This window comes from Cebus imitator, unplaced genomic scaffold, assembly GCF_001604975.1.
Source record: "Cebus imitator isolate Cc_AM_T3 unplaced genomic scaffold, Cebus_imitator-1.0 Scaffold311, whole genome shotgun sequence".
NCBI lineage: Eukaryota > Metazoa > Chordata > Mammalia > Primates > Cebidae > Cebus > Cebus imitator.
The window spans coordinates 402842-425120 of NW_016107626.1; the positions used below are offsets into that span (position 1 = coordinate 402842).

The following is a 22279-nucleotide window of genomic DNA, read 5'->3' on the forward strand; positions in this document are numbered from 1 at the left end:
TTTTTTTTTTTTTGGCCTGGCTTTATTCAGTCAGCATCACTATTTTGAGATTCATCCATGTTGTGTTTATCAATAACACATTCCTTTTTATTGCTAATTAGTATGCCATTGAGTGAATATGTCACAATTGGTGTATATGTCCACTTGACAGACATTTGGTTTGTTTCAGTTTGGGGCTATTACAAATAAAATGACTATAAATATTCATATGCAAGCCTTCTTATGAATAAGCTTTAAATTATCTTGGGAAAATACCTAGAGGTGAAAAGACTGGATCATATGGTAGGTGTATTATTTGCTTTTTAAGAAGCCGCCAAACTGTTTTCCAGAGCGGTTGTATCATTTTACATCTCCACTAGCAGTGTATGAGAGTTCCAGTTCTCTACATTATTGCCAGTGCTTGGTATGGTAATTATTTTTAGTTTTAGTCATTTGAATAGTTGTATAGTGGTGTCTCTTTATAGTCTGAATTTGTATTTCCCTAACAAGTGATGATATTCAACATTTTTCAAATACTTATTTAGTATTTGTATATCTTCTTTGGTGAAGTGTCTCCACATCTTTTGTACATCAAAAACGGGTTGTTTCCTAATTACTGAGTTTTGAGAATTTTTAAATATATTCTGGTTATAAGTTCCTTATTGGATATGTGATTTGTAAATATTTTCTTTCACTCTGTTGCTTATCTTTGTATCCTCTTAGTAGCATCTTTTAAAAATAGCTGTCTTTCACTTTGATGAAATTTAATTTACCTTTTTTGTTGATTATGTTTTTAGTGTTATAGCTAAAAAAAAAATGTGTGCCTAAACAGAGCTGCAAAGCTTTTTTTCTAAGTTTTTCTCTAAAGTTTTATACTTTTAAGTTTTATATCTAGGTTTATAATCCATTTTCACTTAATGTTTACATATGGTCTGATATGTGGATCAAAGTTCTTATTTTTGCATGTAGATATCTAGTTGTTCCAGCATCATTTGTTGACCTATTTGTCTATTTCGATGCAACCACCACACTGACTTGATTATGCTGCTTGACTCTAAGACTTAGTATAAAACTAAAGTATTCCAAAGAGTGTGGTATTTGAATCAAAATAGATAAATAGATCAATGGAGCAAAATAGAGAAAACAGAAATAGGCCATGCTGTGGTCAATTGATTTTTCATACAGGATCAAAGGAAGTTCAGTGGAAAAAATATATAGTCTTTTCAGCAAATGGTACCAGACCTGGAAAATTTCTCCATCAATAAGTTGAGGTATCATCAGGCTTACCTCATCTGTTTCTCTTCTCTCAGGATCACTGCCTTTATTGCTCAAGGCCCAATGCTCTGAAAACCATTGTTTCGTATCTTTATTCAGTTCTTTTACTTGGGATGGTAAATCTGGTTAATGTTCCAAAGTCTTGGTCAGAAGTCCCTGGCCTATTGCAATGCCTCTTAATTGATCTCCCCTACTTTTATGGGTCCACTAAATGTTAAATTTAATTGTTAATGTGTATTATGATTTATTTCCAAAAAGTTTTATTTAATTATTTTTCTAATTTGCTTGATTACTTTTATAGTCTCTTGCAGTTGACTCCTACTTTCAATCTTTTTATTTTTTAAAAAAAATACATCTAATGTTTTGTATCTGTCAATGATGACATATGAAGTCTTGGTGCACCTGTTTTATATATTAGCTCTCACTTATGTTAACTTATTTTCTTGTGTTAAAATTCTTGACTGTGAGTTGGTATTTTTGGAACTTTGAGACTTGGGTTGAAGATGGATTCCTCCAGTAAATATTTGTTTTGCTTCTGCTGGGTGCCTGTTTGTTTGTTGTTAGGTTACCTGGGCAGGTGGTGGGAGTAGGGATTATTTATTTCTAATTCACACACATGTTGAGAGTATGCCTTTCAGAGGTCTCAGCTTTCTGTAGGAAAGAACGTTGGGTCTTTCACTTGCCTCTGACTGAAGAACATTCTGGCCTTTAAGTCCTGTACCCTGAACTACATCAAAGGATAAAAATGGAAGGTCAGCCTCACCTGGTTTGGCAGATGCCTCAAAGTGAAAGCAATCTTACTTTTCCAAAGTATAGCTCTCACTTGGTTTTTGCTTTTCTTATTTTTAATCAGAACATAAATAATTTAAATATAAATTTTAATTTTTTGTTGCATTTTATGCTGCATTTTTAATTGTTTTCAGTATAAGGATAAGTTTGGTGGTAATCAGTCAGGGTATTGAGTCCATTGTGCTGTTAGAAATAGAGCTCTTATTTTTTAACCTTGATAATGATTCTTTTTTCATTAAGAATTTGCATATTTTGATGTAGTCAAATGGGGCTGCCTTTTCCTTTATTGTTATTACATTTTGGTACATCTAAGAAATCTTTCTTTACTCTCAATTTCCTACTTTCACAAACATGCAGATATATTCTCTTATGTTTTCTTCTTATATGAATTCATATATTCAAATAGAAGGATTTATTTTTATTTTTGTTTATAAAGACAACAATGGACCATGGGTTAAATATGGTTTTTAACCTATTTTAACCACTAACTAGGCATTATTTATACATACATACATACATACATACACTCACGCATATATTTGATTCACAGGATCTTACTATGTGCCCAGGCTGCAGGGCAGTGGCTATTCATGGGTGTGATCATAGCCCACGACAGCCTCACACTCCTGGCCTCAGTGGTCTTCCTGCCTCAGCCTCTGGAGTAGCTGGGAGTACAGGCATGCACCACTATACCTGGCTTGGTTTTTATATTTTTAAAAGCGTATCCATATAAAAACAGAAGAAGAATATGTGGCACAGATCGTCTGTGGCATACAAAGTCTAAAATATTTATTAGCTGGACGTTTGCATAAAAATCAAGCAGACCCCTGCATTAGTCCACTTTTGCTCACTTACATGTTAAATTTTAACTTCCCGTTTATACTTGAAGTTTTTTTCGGGGACTTCATTCTACTTTCATTCATCTCTTTGTTTTTTGCCAACTACAAATACCACACTGTAATGAAAATGGCTGTTTTCATTAATAAAACTACATGAGTTAAAGGAGAAGGATCAGAAAATGCAGGATCCACTTTCAGAGTGGAAATGGAAAAACACAGAAAATTCACACCCAGAAGCCTAATTGCCCTGACATAACTAGAGGCATAGAGATCTGCAGCGCTCACAAAATACCTCTCTGCCTTGCCCAAAGCCAGTGCGGGACCATGGAATTGGATTTTATTGATTCATTTGTAACTGTGTACTGTGCTGTGTGAAGCATGAAACACTCAGATTTGTTCTAGGAAGCTTCCAACAAATGGAACAATGAATTGTGAAGCCCCAAGTGAATGGAAATGAGCAAGGAGGAGATTGCAGCTTGAATGGGAGAGGGCACCCTGTAAAACCCTAAAATATACATTAATCATTGAAGGGTAGAGCGGAGAAGAAAAAAATCCTGGGCTCTGAGAATGCAGTTCTATTAGTAGATATTGCTTTTCCTTATGGAGCGGATGTTTATCTGTCGAAGCCACGTGCCTCTTCACTGTAGTCATCACACATTACCTATTCAGTGAGATAGCGTTCTCAGTAATGAGAACACAATCTCTTCAGTGAGGTGAAGTCAAAGACCTACAAATGTGGCCCTGAGTCCATGTGGCCTCTGCTGCATGTGGCCCCTACCACACGTGGCTGAGACTCTGTCACGTTGGCCACAGCCCCAGAGCTTTGACAGCGGTCCCAAGTTCTGCTTAGCAGGATGCAGAGGCTTCACCATCCACACCTCCACTGCACTTCTCTTTGCTTTGTTCTTCCCTGTGGGGTCAAAAGAGGAAAGTGAGGGAAATAGCATGTCAGATCTCATAGTTTCACTCCAGAAGGAATGTGTGTGGAGTGGGCTGTGTATACCTGCAAGACCCAGTCCTTGGGTCTACTGTCCCTCCCTGAGAGACCCTGAAGGGTGTGGCAGTGGGGTAAGGAGCATGTCACTCTCACAGCCTGGCAAAAACACCCTGGATAGGGTGCCAAGAGCACCAGCCACACCTTCAGGGGCCTTGCATGCTTGGCAATGGAGATGAGCTTGCAAAACCTTCCTAAGCCAGGATGTGGCTTCTCCAGGAGGAGGGGTACATAGAACATTCTGGAAGAACCAGGAGAGAGAGAAACATACCCTGCCCATGACAAAGACTAAACAGTGCTTTGAAGACATTGCCAAGGTCTGCTTGGGCCCTTCTCGAAGGCAAAGGTTGGAATTCCACCTTGATGAAGTGTGAATTCAGAGGCTGGGCTTCTCCTAGCTCTCTCCTCGTTATTTTGCTTGATTAGAAAGAGCCCTGCTTGCTCATTTTCTAAAAGCAAAACGTCTCTGCAGTTCAAACTGTGCTGTTCTTAACACCTGCAAGTGCGTGGCAGCCAGTCCCTGACTCTCGGGCAAAGGTGACCCAGCAGCAAGTGAAGAAGAGTTCTCTCCTCCTGCCACCCCCCCCTCCTCCCTTTGTCCCTGCACTTTGAAATCTCTCTCCTCCCAGGCCCCGCAGGGGTCCTAACTGGTTCAGGGGTTTGTGATGATAGAAACAGCAGCCTGTCGCTCCCCACCCTGGCTCAGATAGCTCTTTCAGGAACCTGTGGTCTTGACAACTGCTGCAAAGAACAAACCAGGCCCCCCCCCAACACCCACTCCAGGGGAATGACAGCTCCTGCCCCAGGCAGGGGAGACAATCCTGCCCAGATGAGGGGAGTGTCTCCCAAACACAGAGGCCAGAAAAGATGAACAAAATGTCACTTTCTCATTGTTGCTGCCAGGAAAAGCCAGCGCCCAAGAGGATACTGCATTCTGCAGATCTTATTTAAAATTCTGTGAGCAGCCCTGGTGATCAGGGGACTGCGGCTGGATCTTGGCAGCGGCTCAGACAAATGGGAAAGGAAGAGAGCCAGTTCTGAGGAGCACTGTAGAGTAGAAATATTGTAAACTGAGGCTTGTAAAGGGAAGGGATCACTTGTGGCTTGACCAGTTAGAAGCAGTGCAAAGATCTTCTGAACGAGCTGAAGGCATGTTGCAGGCCTGGCTCTTCCCCGCCTTCTCTTGCCTGTATAATGGGGGCGCCAGACTAGGTTGATGGTCTGTGGTTTCACAATCCTGTCAGTAAAAGAATTTATAGCCTGCACTCTGTTAAATGTCTATTTGTTCATTTACAAATTAGCCATGTGTTTTACTCTATGAATGTATTATATACATTACAAAGGACACAAAACAATAGAAATAAGAAAGACTAGATGAAAATAAACGTAAATAGAAGCTCTAGTATTTTTCTTTCTCTACCCTCATCATGCCTTCCCTCCAAGATGTGAATACTTTGCTTTGAAGACAAACAAATCAGATGATCCAGTCGGGCTCCTTCAGATGGAAGGTCTATGAAGAATGCTGTCCAATATGGTGGTCACTAGCCACATGTCGCTATTTAAATTGATTAACATGAAATATAATTTAAAACTCAGTTTCTCAGACACACTAAGTACATTTCAAATGCACAATAGCTACATGGGTTTAATGGCTACTGCATTTGTCAATGCAGATTACGGAACATTTCCGTCATTGAAGAATGATCTGTTGGACAGTCTGTTAGACAAGCAGCCAAGACCACAAAGCTTAAGATCTCATTGCAGCAACTACCCTTGACTAAGCACTTGCTATGACAAAGCATCCTGGGAAGCATTTTGTGACCACCTCATTTAGTTCCTACAACAACTAAATAATACACCTCTGAAGTTAGGCACATTATCCTGGGGAGGTGGGGGATGAGGGATGGAGGGATTGCGAGTTGCTCAGAGCTGACCAGCTAGTTAGATGTTGAGCCGCGTGTTCTCCTAGGCACCCCACAGGGACTTTTCAGACTTTTTCCAGGCCTGTGCTCTCCGGGGTGGTTACTGCAAGTATGCTTCTCTTCTACAGGTACAAAGGGAATTTCCTGCAGAGCTGTGTTCAGCTGAGAGCCAGTAGACTTCGCAAAGCAACCTGGGTGCGAAGAAGAAGCCACCCCCCTTCCCCACTTGAGGGACTGAAACCATGCAGGACCCTTGGGCAGCCTTCTTCAGAAACAGCAGGTAATGTTCTCTTTGGAGGTGAACCAGACTGGGCACTCGAAGGCACCCGCCTGAGGCACAGACACTAGAAATGTGGGCTGCGCAGGAGTCAGCCCCACGCACCACAAGGGTCAGGCACAAAAGGGAGAGTAACAGAGGCATGGTGTCTATGAGACAAAGTGACCCTAAACTAGTGGGGAGGGCATGTGGTGGAAGACGGAGAGTTTAATATTGAGAAGTCCCCTGTATCCTTGAGTACTGGCCACGTGTACCAAGCTCTGAACCAGGTCCATGTTCCTTCCGGGACCCAGGAGAACATGAATCACAGCTCTTAGTGCCTCCACTTTCACCAAAAGAAAGCTCACTTGGTTCTTTTTGCAGGGCTATTGCAAAAGCTAAAGTGGGTCTGTGGATGGGCTTGAGAGCCCATTTGAAGTAGAAAGATAAGTAGTTACGTGAAGCTGCAGGGTGCATTGCTTACATGTGACGCAGTAAGAGGCACACTCTTTGCCATGCTCAGAAATAAAGGGTGAACTGAGGGGGGCTGCTTCCTGGAAAAATGGCTATTTTCAGCTGCAGTCACTGGGCAACAGGGCAAATGGCACAACTTCTCTGGACCTCAATTTCCTCTCCCTTTCTCCCCTCTCCCCAGCTGTAATGAGCTCAGCCTTAGCCTTGCTTGCCAAATGTTGATTGGGAAAAATGAAGACCCTGTGGGAAAGGCTTCTGGGTTCCATCTGGCCAGCAGCACCTGAATTACCATCCTTCTGTGGCTCATTGTTTTCTGTTTGGCTCAAGAGCTAACCCTGGGCTCTGTCTTAGCCTGAGGTCTTTGGCCCTGGGGCCTCCTTTGCTGGGGCAACTCTGCCGCCACCTTTGTGTAGCTCCAGTGCCCCCTACAGGCAGATGGCGCTTGCGTGCTCTCCCCACACCCCTGCTTCCCAACCCCCAAAGCCCTGCAGGGTAGGCAAGGACAAGGACTAGTCTTGTTCCCCAGAGAGAATTTAAATCCAGGCAGGAATTCATCTTACAGTTGGGTGGCCAGTTGTTGAAGAAAGGTGGTTTTTGTTAAGGAAGGTCAAGGGTCAAGCCCCATGTGGGAGATACTGGGATGCAGGGGGGTAGGTAGGTGGAAATTCCATCAGGGAACTGGCTCTGAGCTTTCTTCCTCATCTGCGGCTCTCATCTTCACCTCCATCTCCCTCCTCTAAAATTGCCTGTTAGGCTATGCTTGATACCACTGCCACTCATGGAGGGCACAAGAATGTACATCATCTGGGCTCTCATTGTTTGTAAATCATTTTTGCAGGACTGTTCTATTGTAAACCTAATATAATTAAAGCAGAATCACCGCAGCCACTGCCAGCACGACACGCTCCACACTTGGGGGAACAGCTGTCCAAGTGACCACGGGCAGCCTCGATGCTGATAGCTATGGGGTCCACTGACTTCCCTTCAGGAAGAAGGCCCCGTGGCCAGCTGGGTGGGGCTGAGTGGGGCTGCCATGTGTGTAGACAGTGTTTGTTGGAATTGAAATCCGGCTGTGGTCTGGCTTGTCCAGGTCACATGCTGGCTCTGAGCAGGGGGCTATGTCGGCTGCAGCAGGGACACCTGCTCCCCTCTCTTCCTCCACGGGGGACCATGGAAGTGGGTGCCCCTGCCTCATCTGCACCTCTTCTGTCCTCCTCCACAGGGATACATTTCCCCATGTCCTCCCCATGGACTAATGGAGGAGTCCCAGAGACCCTGGGCTCCCTCCATGTGTGGGAAATCCCACTTCTACACAATCCTGTTTCAACATCAGTATTTCATTGCTTTCTTCACACCTAAATGAGCAAACTGGGGGTACCAGTGAATGGTGAATAAAACCAAATCCAAGCAGGAAAAAAATCAGAAACAAAACCTGAATATAGATCTAAGTAACAAGTGGCTTTCCATAGCTCAGATGCCTGCTGGGGACACAGCTCCGCCACCCCATCCATTTGCATACGTAGCAAGGCCCCAGCAACAGCCTGGAATGGTCACAAATGTCTATGCTTTCATGTTTGTTATTTGAGCAGCAAGTTGAACCAGGGGCTTAGGTCCCTGGTGCCCATTTTCAAAGGCCCTCCTCTCCAGCAATTATGAGGGATGAGGAAGATGTCCACTGCAGGGCAGCTGTGAGCTGCAGGACCTGGTAGAAGCCCTAGCCCAGGGAATATCAATCACCCTGTTCCTTATTGAAGTGTCAGAGAGGGAACTGGGAAAGCTGGTAGGGCAAACCAGCAAGCTGGGGTTGACAGGTCATGATGGACACCATGGGGTCGGAGGGTGGAAGAATGCTTTAAAATAAATACCACTGGAAATCAAAGGGGCACAGGGGTCTCATTACCAGCTCTTGCCAATTGCAATATTTTACAGTAGAGTGACAGGCACTCTGAGGGCACTGGGTGTTTGAAGACAAAGCACTGTCACTTCAAAGGAACACAGAGCTGAGCCTGGCCATCTACCACTTATAAACAACTTTCTCGAGGCTCCTTTGACCTGGCAGGTACTGGATGGAGAGATCAGAGCTGGGTCCTCGGTGAAGGAGCTGATCCTGCCTTTGCATGCATGTGTGTGTGTGTGCATGTGCATGGATGTGCTTGTGAGTGTGCCTGTGTTTTTTTCTTTCTGAGGAGAGATTACCTGTTTTCCATGGTGTGATAGTGATGGGGTAGTCTGTTTTGGGTGACCCAAGGGCTGTAACTTGGGGAAACTTGGTAGAATACAACAAAGAAATTGAGAATGGCCTTTATGTAGATAGGGGTGGGTGGGATTTTTCAATTTAAAGGCAGAGAAACACCTTAGATCCTAAACTTTATGGGCCAACTAGAATAGGTAAAACATTCAGAAATGTGAAGTCAAGAATACTTACGTCCAGGGACTGAAATAAGATGCGATAGCTGATTTTCTTGTCTTCTTTATTTTTTGGAGACACTTCCTATCAATAATTTAGGAGGATGAAGGAAAGAGGATTTAAAAAATATATATTTTTTAAAAAAGATATTTAATTTCACTCTCTCCTAAACTATTCCAAAAGCTTGATACTAATCATTTGAATTAACAGATGGCTTGGCAGTGAAGTCATCTGCAAGCAGAAGGCCAGAGGAGTTCTGAAGGATAAAGACCTAATTTATAAGATTGTACATTGATTGGAGCCTGTGAGACTCCCCTGACAACTGAGGCTTTTTTCCTGAATCCTAAATCCCGTAGTCCATCCCATCCAAGTTTCCAGCTAGCGGGTGCAGGAAACTTGAAATTTCTTTTTAGATATTAACTAAGGTGTATTTCCCAGACACCCCAACTGAGTGTGACTAAGAGCGGACAGAAGTGCCGCTATTTTAAGGAAAACCCTTCCTCTTCGCACTTGCGTCAGGATCAGGGCTGGAGGGTGCATTTGATCTCATAGACTAGGGCTGTCTCATTGAAGGGACTGGCAAAAAGGAAGTTCTTAGATAGCAAGTCATTGACTGTCTCAGGGAAAACAGGCATCTACCCTATAATCCAGATGTTCCTTATGGAACATTCCAGTCATAAGGTTGGCTCGTTAGCTGGGAACATGAAAACCTTCCCTAATAGACTGACTGCTGGTAAATTTAGACCCCATTCAATTCTCTCTCTCTCTGCCTACCATCGCATCCATCCATGCCCTTCAGATTCATTTTCGCAATATCATGTAAATTGATTGCTAAATGAAATTGCAAATTGTGCTCAAGCTGTTGCGTTTTGTGGAGTTGGTAGAAATGACCATTGGAAGCCTGCTGATTCACACCCACTGGCAGAATCAGACTAGGTGACAAATGAACAAGAGGAAAATGACAAAGATGATAACTTCAAGAGAGTGACTTGACTATCAGAAGCTTAAGAGAAATCTTTGGAAAAACTGATAAAGCTCTATAATATTTTCTTGGGGTGGGGGGAATTCCTCTTGGTGATCTTGCAATTAAAGTAAATGCAAGGTAAATAGTCCATTGATCTACCCTACAATTTTATGTAAAAATGTATATCCTCATCAATACTTGACTAAGTTTTGTTGATTTTAACAATTAGCTCATAGTTTGCCATTATGACCTCCAAAATGGAGGTTTATTTTTATTTTATCTTAGTAGGCTTGTTAGCTTATTTTCACAACTTTTGGTTTCTTCATTTTTTTCCAGATAAATTCTCGAAGTCCTTAATACTATTTACTGTGAAATTGTGGTATTGTGAATGAATTGGGAATGAATTCATTTTAGGTGGCCTTTCCTCTGTAGCACTGATCTCAACTTATAAAGACCTTGTTTAGCAAGCTGGTAGGTCATCTCCACGTTTGCATCCAGGGGCCTAGCATTGTAGCAGGTCCCCAATAAGTATTTGTTGAATGAAAAATTTAGCAAAAATACATTTCTTTACCGTGAGGTTCCTGAAGCTTAGTCTCAGATGAAAGCACAATCAAAGACCAGCCCCCAAATCTTCTTTGAGCATGAACAAGAAAGAGCACACCACCTGGAGTCTTGGTTTCTGATTGTACGTTGTGTCAATAGTGGAAAGGTCCAGTGGGTATCCAGTGGGATGGTAGTGGAATAACCACAAAATTCAACTCTATGGAATCACCATTTTCAACCTTCAGAGTCATCTTTTGTCGCTTTGGTTTGATGGATGGAAGCTCTGCGGAGGTAAAAGTAGTAACTGTGGACCTGCGAATGTCCTGTCCATGCCTTTTAACCTGACATCCTCTCCCACACTGGAGTGGGGCCATGTTGTATAGGGTGGTGAGGTTTGTTTCCAAAGCTGGCCCCCAAAGCACAATCCCTATTGTCAAAATTATCTTTGAAAACCTGCAAGTCTGTCGTAAGGGTATGATTTGTGTATACAACTCTGAACAGAAATTCTCGCGCAATTTCTGTTTGAGGACTGCTGAGATAAGAGGAGGAAAGAAAAGACCATCCATCCAGGCAGGCTGCTTTGAAGACAAACAGCAAATCCTCCCACTGAAAAGGGGTGTGAGAAATTCTCAAGTGTCCCTGCTTCACTGCGTGGTGTGTGCCATTTGGTTTTAGCATTAAGCCTCTAAAACTGCTGTGACATCTTAATGGATTGAGTTGTTCTGGTGAGGATTAATCAAGATAGTGGAGGTGTGTCTTCTTGGGTCAGAGAAGGGTGAGCTTCAACAGTCAGGGTGTAGGTTAAATGCAGGTTTGCTGGGAGTGTGCTGCTGTTTCATTTCTCACCTGGAACGCCTTTCTTACTCTAGCACAGGAGCTGGGGGCCAGTTTTCCACTGGACAGCTACTCCATGTCACCTTGAGTCAGCTGGCACCACTCAGTCAAAAACCATCCCTTCCAGCCCATGGGGAAATTCACAGCAAATCATGTCTTGAAAATGTTCTTCCCATTATTTTCCAAGTTAGAGTCTCACTTAGGAAACCAAGCTGCGCACGTCTCTGTGCGTCTGCACATGCACTCATAAGCTCTTGTGTCATTTTTCCATTAGAAAAAGCAATTGAAAAAGTTACACATCCATACAAAGAGTGACGTCACTTAAGCAAAAGCTGCTGACGATTCTCTATTGTTGTGGTTACGTAATTTCTGATGAGGTCAGTGCTCTGAAGTATTTTTCAGAATGTGGGGGCGGGGGGGGGATGAAGGCAACGTCACTGATTTTGTTTGTATCCAAGTGGGACGTCCTGTCCTCTGTGATGAGAACGCCCATCAACATACAGCCTTATCATTCTCCTAATATCACAGTTATTGACGTTTGGGCTACAAAAAAGAATCTCATAATTAGATTTGCCCTGTTTTTATGTTTATGGGCACATCTCTTTCTAGCTGATGATATACCAGCTTTGTAAAAAATTATTATTATTGAAAACCTTTGTGCTAAAAGGACTTGTTCCATTAACTGAGATCTGTTCTATTTACTCGAATGCTTGGGTACATTAAAACATTCCGTGGTATAAAGAGTGCTCTTATATATTTCCTTAGAAACACATTTTGCGGAACTGAATGGAGAACATTGATGTGGTTGAGGTTAATTATTTGGGCTTTTGCTGGGCACATTGGATGTCATGCTGCTTCTCCTGGTACAGAGACTAAAATTGGAACAGTGAAGAGGAGCTGAGCGTGGCCCTGTGCCCAGATGACACACTGAAGTCATATTGATTGAGGGAGATGTTTTATTGAACGATAAGAACTACATTGACTTTATGGTTTTGCAATTTCCTGCAGCTGGCATGGTTTATAACAGTAAACACGGCGAGGTTCAGGGCTATATTTCCAACGGAGATTTTAGAAAACTCTCTCAATAACTAAACTCAGGAGGCACTTTCAATTTAGGAAGGTCATACACATTTAGTCCCTTGGACAAACTTGCGATGAGTGACTTTTATCCTCTTTTTGCTGATGGAGAAACTGAGGCCTAGAGAGTTGTCCAGTGACTTGCCAAGAGGGACCCAGATGATTGATCTGGGAATCAACACTGGTTCCTAAATTGAAATCATCCAGGTGCCGCCTTGAGAATTGTTGCTGCACCTGCATGTCACCTCTGTGATTATTTACTTATTTTTTCCTCTAGGTGCACTTACAAAAAACTTGAGTACATTTATTTCAAAGAGAAGCTATTTATCAATACTGAAAATGAAAAGTTAATATTATGAGCCATTATGGGAACATCGCAAAAATATAAACACTACAATGTTTTTGGTAAATAAGTTTTAGCCGGAATCTGTGGTGATCCCGGAAGTCCATGAGCCCTAGGAATACTCCTTCTGCTAAAAAGAGATTCAGTCCTGTTAGGACGGCATTAAAGAGACATTAGCACCTAGTCGAGACTTTCTTCTTTCCTTAATCAGAAGATTAAGAGAGGATAGAAGAGAGAATAGCTTCATCACTGTGCAATTCAGTTTTATTTAAGTTTTTGCTTATGAATCACCTAAAATAACCACTAACCCCCAGACCCTTCCCTGGGCACCTATTTTGTAGGGCCATAGCCCCTGTTTTTCTGTCAGTAGGAGCCTCATTGGCTTGCATTGTCTCATCTAGTGTTGCCTCAACTTTTGTAAGGCCTTGAGCTGCATGATCGAAACTACTAAATGTAGATTCCGCAGAACTGACTGCGGAGGCCATGGCAACATTCTGCAAAGACCCTCCTTGAAGAGCCTTGCCTTCTCTGCCTCACTGGGCTGGGGTGAGAGGCACTCACCAAGAGTTTGGGAGGCTGCCTGAAACCCTGAATTTCTTATTTTTATTTTCCTTTTTTTTGAGATGGAGTTTCACTCTGTCGCCCAGGCTGAAGTGCACTGACGCCATCTTGGCTCACCACAACCTCTGCCTCCTGGACACCCTGCATTTCTAAGATTCTGGGACACTGATGTCCCCAAAATTTCAGGCCCTAACTGCAGTGTGCCCAGTCCTGTGGGCCTCCACTGCGCCTGTACACATCCCTGTATGCACCCTGGCACACTGATCATCCATCAGGCATGTACCTCCTCCTGACGCAGACAGCATGCTGACGATTGGGCACACTGGATGTCGTGCCGCCTCTCCTGGTAAACAGACTAAAACTGGAACAGTGAAGACAAGCTGAGTGTGGCCCTGAAATTTTTTCCAGAGAACAGGGAGCCATTGAAGGGTGAAGGGCAAGGTGCAGATAATCCCATTTCAGCTTTCGAAAGACCACTCTAGGCACACGGTGGCGCAAGAATTGGGGTGGATACGGTGTGTATGAGGAGACTGATAGGGACTGCTGACACAGGCCGGGCAGCTTTGTTCTTAAAAACCACTTGGAAAAAGTGATGCTCCACCTAGAGGAGGAAAAAAGTTAATTATTAGTTAACTTATTAGTTTTTAATTACACATGCAATCATGAATAATACTTATTTTAACACATTAAAATGTGTTCAGGTGTTCTGTTTCACCACTACCCCCATCCCAGTAGCATCTCAGATAAAAAATGACAGTTTGGAGTCTGGGGTGCACCTGACAGATCTTCATGTCTCTTCTCTGTGTGTGTGCGTGTGTGCGTGTGTGTGTGTGTGTGTGTGTGTGTGAGAGAGAGAGAGAGAGAGCGAGAGAGACAGCAGCATCACACTGCACATCTCGTTGCTCAGGTTGCTTTTTTAATGGAAAACTATTTTGTCGTTCTACACTGTTAATACATGTAGATCTATCTCAACTTCCTAAGCAGGGACAGAGCCCCTCAGAGTGGGAATACTCTTGTTTATGACGCCATCCTCCTATTAATGAAGAGTTTGGTCATCACAGTGTTTCACGCTTGCATGACGCTCCTTGGAAGTACTGTTCATATCTCCTTAGCCCAGGCTGGGTTTCCTCTAGGGAACAGCCAAGAAGAGAAATTGCTGGGTCTTTGAGTGTTGTGTTGCACATTTTAAATAGCTGTTTTCAAATTGCTTCCCAATTTATATCCCTACAGTAGCATATTAAATACTTCTCCTTTCCTCAAGCTTCTAAAACTTCTTCTTCTTTTCCCTTTGGCTGAGTAAAAGATGCCACCTTCCATGCCCGCAGACAGGGGGGCCTTTCCAGGCCTCCTTACTTCTCACTAGGGGTCTGTTATCCATTCCATCCATGGAAGGCTGGCATTCTCTAGTAGAAAAAAGAACATGGAAGGACGATAAGACTTTTTTTTTTTTTTTTTTTTTTTTAATCACAGAGAAGTCAATTTCCCTTGACCAAACTTTATGTCCACTGGGCACAATTTGATGTTCTCACCAAATATTAATAGATTTGTTCTTCAGCAGAGGCACGGTAGATCAGCCTGCTCTGGGAAGACTCTGTCTCTGCAAAGGACACCAAGGCCTTCCTCTGTACCCAGCCAATTCATTAGATCCGGTTAGCAATTTGCAAAAGAGATGAGTTGATTTGCAGGCTGGTGAGCCCCAGCGTTCCTCAGCTACCTCCCAGAAAGCTCAGAGAAGCCCCAGCCCCCTGGGAGCCTGGGAGAGCAAACTAATATGCAAGGCTTTCGGCAGAGGCTGAGCAGAGTCGTCATTCCTCATTACAAACAGAAGCCGGAGAGATGAATTTCTCAGCCCTTCCTGGTTAGGGTGGGATTTGGGGTCACAGTCCAGACTCCCGGGATAAAATGAGAAGGCTCACGAAGCTGTGGCTGCCACTATGACAGCAGTGTTTTTTTCAAGCTTTTATTATTCTCAAACAGATACCCTGATTATCTTATTTTGAAATGTTGCTACCAGGGGCAGAACTTTAAACTCTGCATGCCTGTATGAGGAGGGAGTCTTTGGGGTGTAAGGAAAAGAGACTCAATTCAAATTGGCTTAGACAAACAAACAAACAGAACCCAATTCATTATCTGACGGAACAGCAAGAACTGCTTCAAGCTCGGCTGGGTCCAGAGGCTCTTTGAGTGGGTGTTCATCTCTCGCCATCTCTGGGCAGCTCTGATCCTGCCCAGCTATTCCATGCTTGTGTGTGTGTGACCATTTTTTAATAACTGAGTCTCCAAACTCAATCTCACGGCCTCGTTTGGTCATGTGGCTGTCCTTGCCTCCATCACTGGGGATGCTGAGTGGCTGGGTCTGGGCCCTGCACCTTGTCCTTGTACTGAGGGTTGGGTTGGGGCCATCTCTGCTACAGCCATTAAGAGGAGGCCAAGGAGGGTGGATCACCTGAGGTCAGGAGTTTGATACCAGCCTGGACAACATGGTGAAACCCCATCTCTACTAAAAATTAAAAAATCAGCCAGCTATGGTGGTACACACCTGCAGTCCCAGCTACTCGGGAGGCTGAGGCAGGAAAATTGCTTGAACACATGAGGCGGAGGTTGCAGTGAGCTGAGATCATAGTACTGCACTCCAGCCTGGGTGACAGAGGGAGACTCTGTCTCAAAAAAAAAAAAAGTAAATGAGAGATGGTTTCCCCTAAACAGGAGGAGGGGGTCAGGCAGGTAAACACGGCAGATAACCCCTGTTCCTCCATGCAGACATGGGGACAGCATCTTATTCATGGCTTAATGCAATTAGGTATGCATTTGTGAGCCACTGAGTGTCTTTTGAAGCCCCATGAGAGGAGAGAAACAGAAGATGGCTTTAGCCCTCACCTCAAGGAGCTTAGGAACCAGTTAGTGGACTGAGACACCTTTGTGACGCAGATGAGAGTCACGCAGCCTGAGGGTCCCAAGCAATTACCGGGGCCTGTTCTGTGCCAGGCAGTGTGTGGGAGGAGGAAGAGAGGAAACAAGAACATGATATGGCCCTTGTCCTTAGGGAGAGCCCAGCGTGGCGAGGGGAGCAGGCACAGACTGGTAAACAAGTCATTACAAATGCAGCTCGGTGAGCTCGCTGATATGATTAAGCTTCCAAATGAGAGATCCTGACAAGGCTGGCTGGAGCGGAGAGGGAGAGTGGGCTAGCATAAACAGGAGCACGGCGGGGGCGCTTCCGACGCTCACCCCAAGGCCCCTCCATCCGGCCCCCCGCTGCGGAAAGGAGTGCCACAGGGCATGTGGGAGAACTGAAGGCTGTCACTCTTTATCATGCCTTCTTTCGTCCCTGGATCATAAAGGATTTTTGCTATATACTTTAAACTGCTGGGAATGGAGCACTTAACTACTATTTACTTATTTATCTAAAATGCTAAGTGCTCCCCTTAGCACTCGCTAATAGATTCCTGTAGAAACGGAGCACACATGCAGAATTCTGATTTCTGTGCCGGCAGAAGGTGGGAAGACAATAGCTAGTGCGCTAATGGTGGGTTCCGTGGGGAGGTGGGCGGAAAGGACGAGAGAGTTCTTGAAAGAGAAGGCTGAAATATGGGTATTTTAAAGATAAATGTGTGTCTATGTTAAGAGTTGAGAGACAGAGAGGAGAGGGAGAGAGGGAGGGAGGGAGAGAAACTCTTATACCTTCAATCCATACCTGAAATGGGGACAGTTCTGCTTTTGAGAGACTCTGAAAACTGTTCTCACATCTGAATTGGAAGAACCCACTGAGAGCACCACAAATGAATCCTGAATTTTGTTCTGGAATTTTCTTATGCAACATGCTAGAACCAGTAGCCAAATAGTATCAGAGGCTGAGGCAGGAAGAAAAATGAGGATCTCAGAGATGGAACTCAACAGGCTACGAATGGGATACAAAGGCATGACTCACCCTCAGGACAATCACAGAGGCACCAGGCGCCCCTTGCTGGGTCTGTTTCCCCGACACCCACCTGGTGCCTGGTCTTGACAAGGGGCCAGCCCTTTTGGTTTTGGAGGCAGATGATCCTGTAGGATTAACTGTAAGGTGTGAGTGGAGCCTAGGTGAGAAGTAACTTTAGGGGCCGCAGAATGAAACCTTCAGTGACACTGACTCATAATGGGGAGGTGATTAGCTCCCTCCCAAGCCTCTCGATCATGCCATGGAGAGTCTTGTTTTGATCTCGTCTTTAACACCTGCCTAACCCCTTCCTAACCTCCCTTTTCATCAGAGAAAGAGAGGTTAGGTCTCAACGTCTAGCTAGAGTTTGAGAACACAATTCTGCTTTTATCATTTTTTGCAGAATAATCTGCTACTTCTGTTGCCAGACACTCCGAAGTCTTCTCAACCATCTTACTCCATTGACCTTGGAAAGCCAGTTTGCCTTTCTCTCAGCCTCTGAGGCTAAGGCTGGTACAGGATAAATAATTTTGCTTTCTGGATTTAGAGGAATTGGTTTGAGTCTTGACTTTTACTAGTTCTTTGGGCAAGAGATATTCCTCATTGTCTCAGGCCCTCATCTGTATAATGGGGCTGGAGTTTCTGAGTCCATAATTCACTTCATCTGGTGCCCGAGAGCCCCATAAAGCCTGTCTGGGAATACCTGACACATGTGCCCTTGAGATTGAGGAGAGGCTCAAGTTCCATGAGACAGTGACTGTGAAGATGCTGTGTGAACTACAAAGGACTTTACAGTGTGTGGTTATCATGGCTGGGAGGTGGTGGGGGTGAGCATGTGCTGAATTTTCACCCCAGGTCTGGACAAGACGTCTTCAAGCCAAAGGAGGGAGTCAGTGAACAGTGCAGTTCCGTACTTCCCAGAGCAGGGAGCTTGTGGGGATTTGAGAGTATATTCAGAGCCCCTGAGTTTATGCTACATGCATGCACACGGTGCTCTTCCTGCCGGGGAAGTTCCTGCTCTCAAGGTTGAGAAAGTAACGAAGCTGGAACAATCCTCCAAGCTCCAACTGCCCCAGAGTCCTCCCTGGCAATGCTGTGCTCTGGTAGGGACCCCACCTTCCTCTAGGTAAATGGTTCACGCTGGCCCTCACCCCGCTGCTGGCTGCTGGCAGGGAGCATGGGGAATCTGCTCCAAAAACAAGCATTGCTTCCTGCGGCAGCGTTTACAGAGTTTCCGCCAAATGTTTTTCCCCACCTAATTTTCAGTGTGGCCCCGTGGGGTCAGGAGGTGATGTGTGACCAGCCCCATCCTAATTAGGAACCTTGCCCAAGTTCATACGTTGAGGAAAATAAATGCTAGCTCAGTTCCAAGGTTTTTCCCTTGCTAAAACTCTTACGGTGTTGGCTTGTTTATTTCCTTAACTTCTAAAGGACGTGAAAAAGTGATTTTCGTACCACCTTTCGTACAGACATTAGCGATCATTTTCAGTCATTTTCAGCTTTCCAGTTTTGCTAGGAGGCACCTGGCGAGCCGGGACGGACAAAAGCCATTTTTCTAAGCACTAGCGTTTGAAATTATTAAGTGTTCATTAAGCACCCCCGGGTGCAAAGCACTCTCAGAGATGTTTGTTTCTCAATTTTCCATAATTTCCTTATTTTTTTCCCCCTAGCTAAAGGCAGATTGAAAAATGAACTCAGTGCATTGGCGTCTGAATCATAGTTAATGCGCGACGCCCCCTCCCTTAACTGCGCTGTTTTCTTTCTGCCTCCTCCTGTCTCCGGGCTTATCAATGTGATAAAAGTTCTTTTTAACCCCTACTCAGGGGCTGTGACTTTTGCTTTATTCCCACCTGAATGCCAGGAAGCTAGCGACGCAGAGCCCCGAACCCCCTGGCCCCGTGGGATGGGCTGGCGGGGGTCGAGCGCAGAGAAGCCTCGAGAAGGCTGCCCGGCGGCGGGGCGGGTGCGGACCCCTGGCAGGTGGCTCCCGAGACCCCCCATCTCGGGGGGAGGGCGCCCGGGGGCCTGGAGAGCCGCCTCGCCACGTGGACGCTTCTGGAAGAACACAAAGCCCCGGCCCCCTCCGCCCCCGCGGGCGCCGAGCCTCGGTCTTGCAGGAGCAGAGAAAAAGGCTCTATTTTTTTTTATTTTTTTTCCCTTTTTTATTTTTTTTTTTCTGACAGCAGCCTCACATAACCTCAAAAGTTACCCATGAATTTACCAAAACTTTTTATGAAACTATTTTAACCTCTGGTGGGGGTTAAAAAACAAGCCTTGTGAATTTATTACCCGGAAAAAAGCGCCGCGGGCTGGGCTTTGCAGCGAAGCCGCCTTCCAAGCTCCGCGCGCGCCCCCTAGCGCCCGCCGCGGGCACCGCCGCGCCCGGCTCTGTCCTCGCCCCGCGGCGCGGCCTGGGGTCGGCCTGGGAGGGCGGCGGGCGGGCGGACCCCAGACCCGTGCAGTGGGCGGGGGCACCTACTCGGAACGCCAGGGACCTCCCGGCACGAATGTCTGTTCGTAGGCGTCTCCGTGGTACAACCAAGGGGCAGGCTGAAGCCGAAGGAAGGGAGAGCAGGGTTTTGATCCAAGCCCCTCGGCTTCTAGAAATCGGCCTGGACCCCCGCTGAACCTGGGTGCTTTGACTGTCGTCACGCCTCCGCACGGACGACCCCAACCTGCGGATAACGTTTCATCGCCCTCACATAAACGCCCTTATGGAGAACGCTCGTAGGGAGAAATGCAAGAGGAAGAATGTTCACGAAGAGGCTGGAGCCCCAGCTGAGAACAGAAGGCGGGAAGGGGCCCTTGGAGGAAGCTGGGGCCGGGGGGATTATTTCACTTTCTCAGGAGCAGGGTGAGAGATGGGGGTGGAAGAAGAAAAAGGACGAAACGGGGTGCTGAAGGCGCCACTGGGTGCCCCCTGTCCGCAGGGATGTAAAGCAGAATCCAGGATTCTGCTGCAGAATGCAGCCTCCCAGTCGCTGCCCGACGCCCAGGACTCCCGGACCCCGCCGTGGCCAAGTGTGTGCGACGGCTCCATCCTCTCCAACCTACAGACACACTGGTTCTCTTTCAGAACTAGCCATGTTTTTAAAAAGCACACGGAAAAATATGAAAGAGCAAATGTGGTAACATAGAGATGCAGGAGCAGCGAGCCGGCAGCAGCCTCCCAGCAGAGGCAGCGCTGTGCCAGCGGCTCAGCGAGGAAGCAGCTCAGGCTCGCGGCCGACTTTCACCACCTGTGGTCATGTCATCCTAGGGACGTGTCTCAGCCCTTCTCTGCCTCGGTTTCCCTATCTGTAAAGTGGGGGTGATAGTATATCACCCAGAATATATCTAGAATGGGAAAGAGTGCTTCGAATCATAGAGTCTCGGCTGTTCTGTGGTGGGAAGGCCAGGTGGCTGCTATTCCTCTAGCTCTACAGGGAAGGCAGAACCTAGAATTTTACGTTAAGCAAAATCTCTCCATTTTTACAGGGTGCTAATTTAAACACACACACATGGATGTGCACTTGCACACAACCCCCCACCCCCACAAATCTGGGCCCAAAGACAGTCAGCTAGTTTGAGACCTTTCCTCTAAAGGCTGCCAGGAAGCCACGGGACAGGAGGGAGGAAGGAAGAGGGCGTCACCTCTCCCTGTCATCCATCACCCCCGCATCCAGGCCACTTGAGCCAAACACTGAAACCAGTGTGGCCAGCTCTCTTTTGGGGGTGGATGGATATGAGGAGACATGCCCTCTCTTCCGTTCCCCCTGGGACGATATAGCAGGGAGGACTCTCGCACCAGGAGGTCTTCAGAAGTCACCTTGGAAATGTGATGGTGTGTGGTGGGTGAGGGGACTCCCTTTTGTTCTTGGAGACCCTACTTTCCCTCCAAACAAGTGTGCGCTCTGCACGCCTAGCTTCTCACCAGCCCAGGCACCTTGCCACCTGGGTGCTTTGAGGCGCCCGTGGGCTTCTCATCTGTGGTCTGGTAGCATCCTCTTCCTCTTCCAGGCTGACTTCTCATGTGCTCCAGGAGGCCCACGCAGTCCTACATCCTAGGGCAGGAGACCACTGGCGGGGGCCGGGGGGGGGCTCCTCTTCTGCCTTTTCTCCCATCCCAGCCTTCCTTTGTCCTCTCTTGATGGCTTACCCTGATGCTCTCATCATCTCATCTGCTCTAATCGCCCCCTTGCCTTGACAGATCTCACTGTTCTTTGCACATTATTCAGCCCTGGTAGCTTCACTCCTTCAAGCATCCATGCATTCAGCAGCTGTTTGCTGGGCAACTACTGGGCATTAGACATTGTTTCTTGAGGGGCAAATCAAGCACATTTCTCTGACTTCCCATTGTCTCCTAAAACATTGAGACTTTAAAGTTTAACAGAGAAGGTTTAACAGAGTCATTAAATCTGATAGAGAAAACAACAGGAATTACTTGCTACAGTGATTCCAAAAGGGCAGTCCAGAGAGACTACTGGGAACCAAAGACATGGAGTCGAATTTATCTTTGCCGAAAGTAAATATGTTATTGATTTTTAAATATTCACACATTAATGGTTGAAAAGTAATTGGTTTTGTATGTTTTAATATGAAAACAATATTTTAAAAATTTCTTCCTGGATTTCTAGGGTTTTTAGGTTTCATGATTTTTTTTTCCTTTTCACTCTGTGGAGTAGAATACTGCATACTTTTAAGTGGTGGGGGAAAAGCACTTTACTTTTATTCATCTATTTCTATTATGTTCTATTGTGTTTAATTTCAATAATCTGGATTCATTTTAGTAATATTCCATTATAGCTTCAATGCATATATATTGTTTTTTTAACTTAAGAAATGGGGAACTTTTTTTGGTCAATTTTAAGTAACTCTGAATTAAAGCTAAGAAAACCCACTTAATGTGGTTTACTCTGAAAGTTCTCCTTGAAGAAGAAGAGGTTCTTTCTTATTTTGTAAGGTTTTGTGTTTACCTTTCCCAATCTTGCCTTGGATTTTCCACAGCTGGTTTAAGAAGACTTGCTTTGGTCCTGACAGCTCGAGTCTTTCAGTGCCATTGGGGACGCAAGGCATATTTCTTCTTTGCTTCCAGTTTCACCACTCAATAAATTTGAGGAGTCACCA

General features: G+C 45.4%; 1 protein-coding gene across 2 annotated transcripts in view; it reads left to right on the top strand.

The window, feature by feature from the left end:
• Window positions 1-22279, top strand: part of ZNF831 (zinc finger protein 831) — a 112589-nt gene that overhangs the window by 55766 nt on the left and 34544 nt on the right. For both annotated transcript variants that reach the window (XM_037729562.1, XM_037729563.1), the window contains exon 5: window positions 5927-6078. In XM_037729562.1, coding sequence (XP_037585490.1) covers window positions 5927-6078 — 152 coding nt within the window. The remainder of the gene's footprint in view (window positions 1-5926; window positions 6079-22279) is intronic.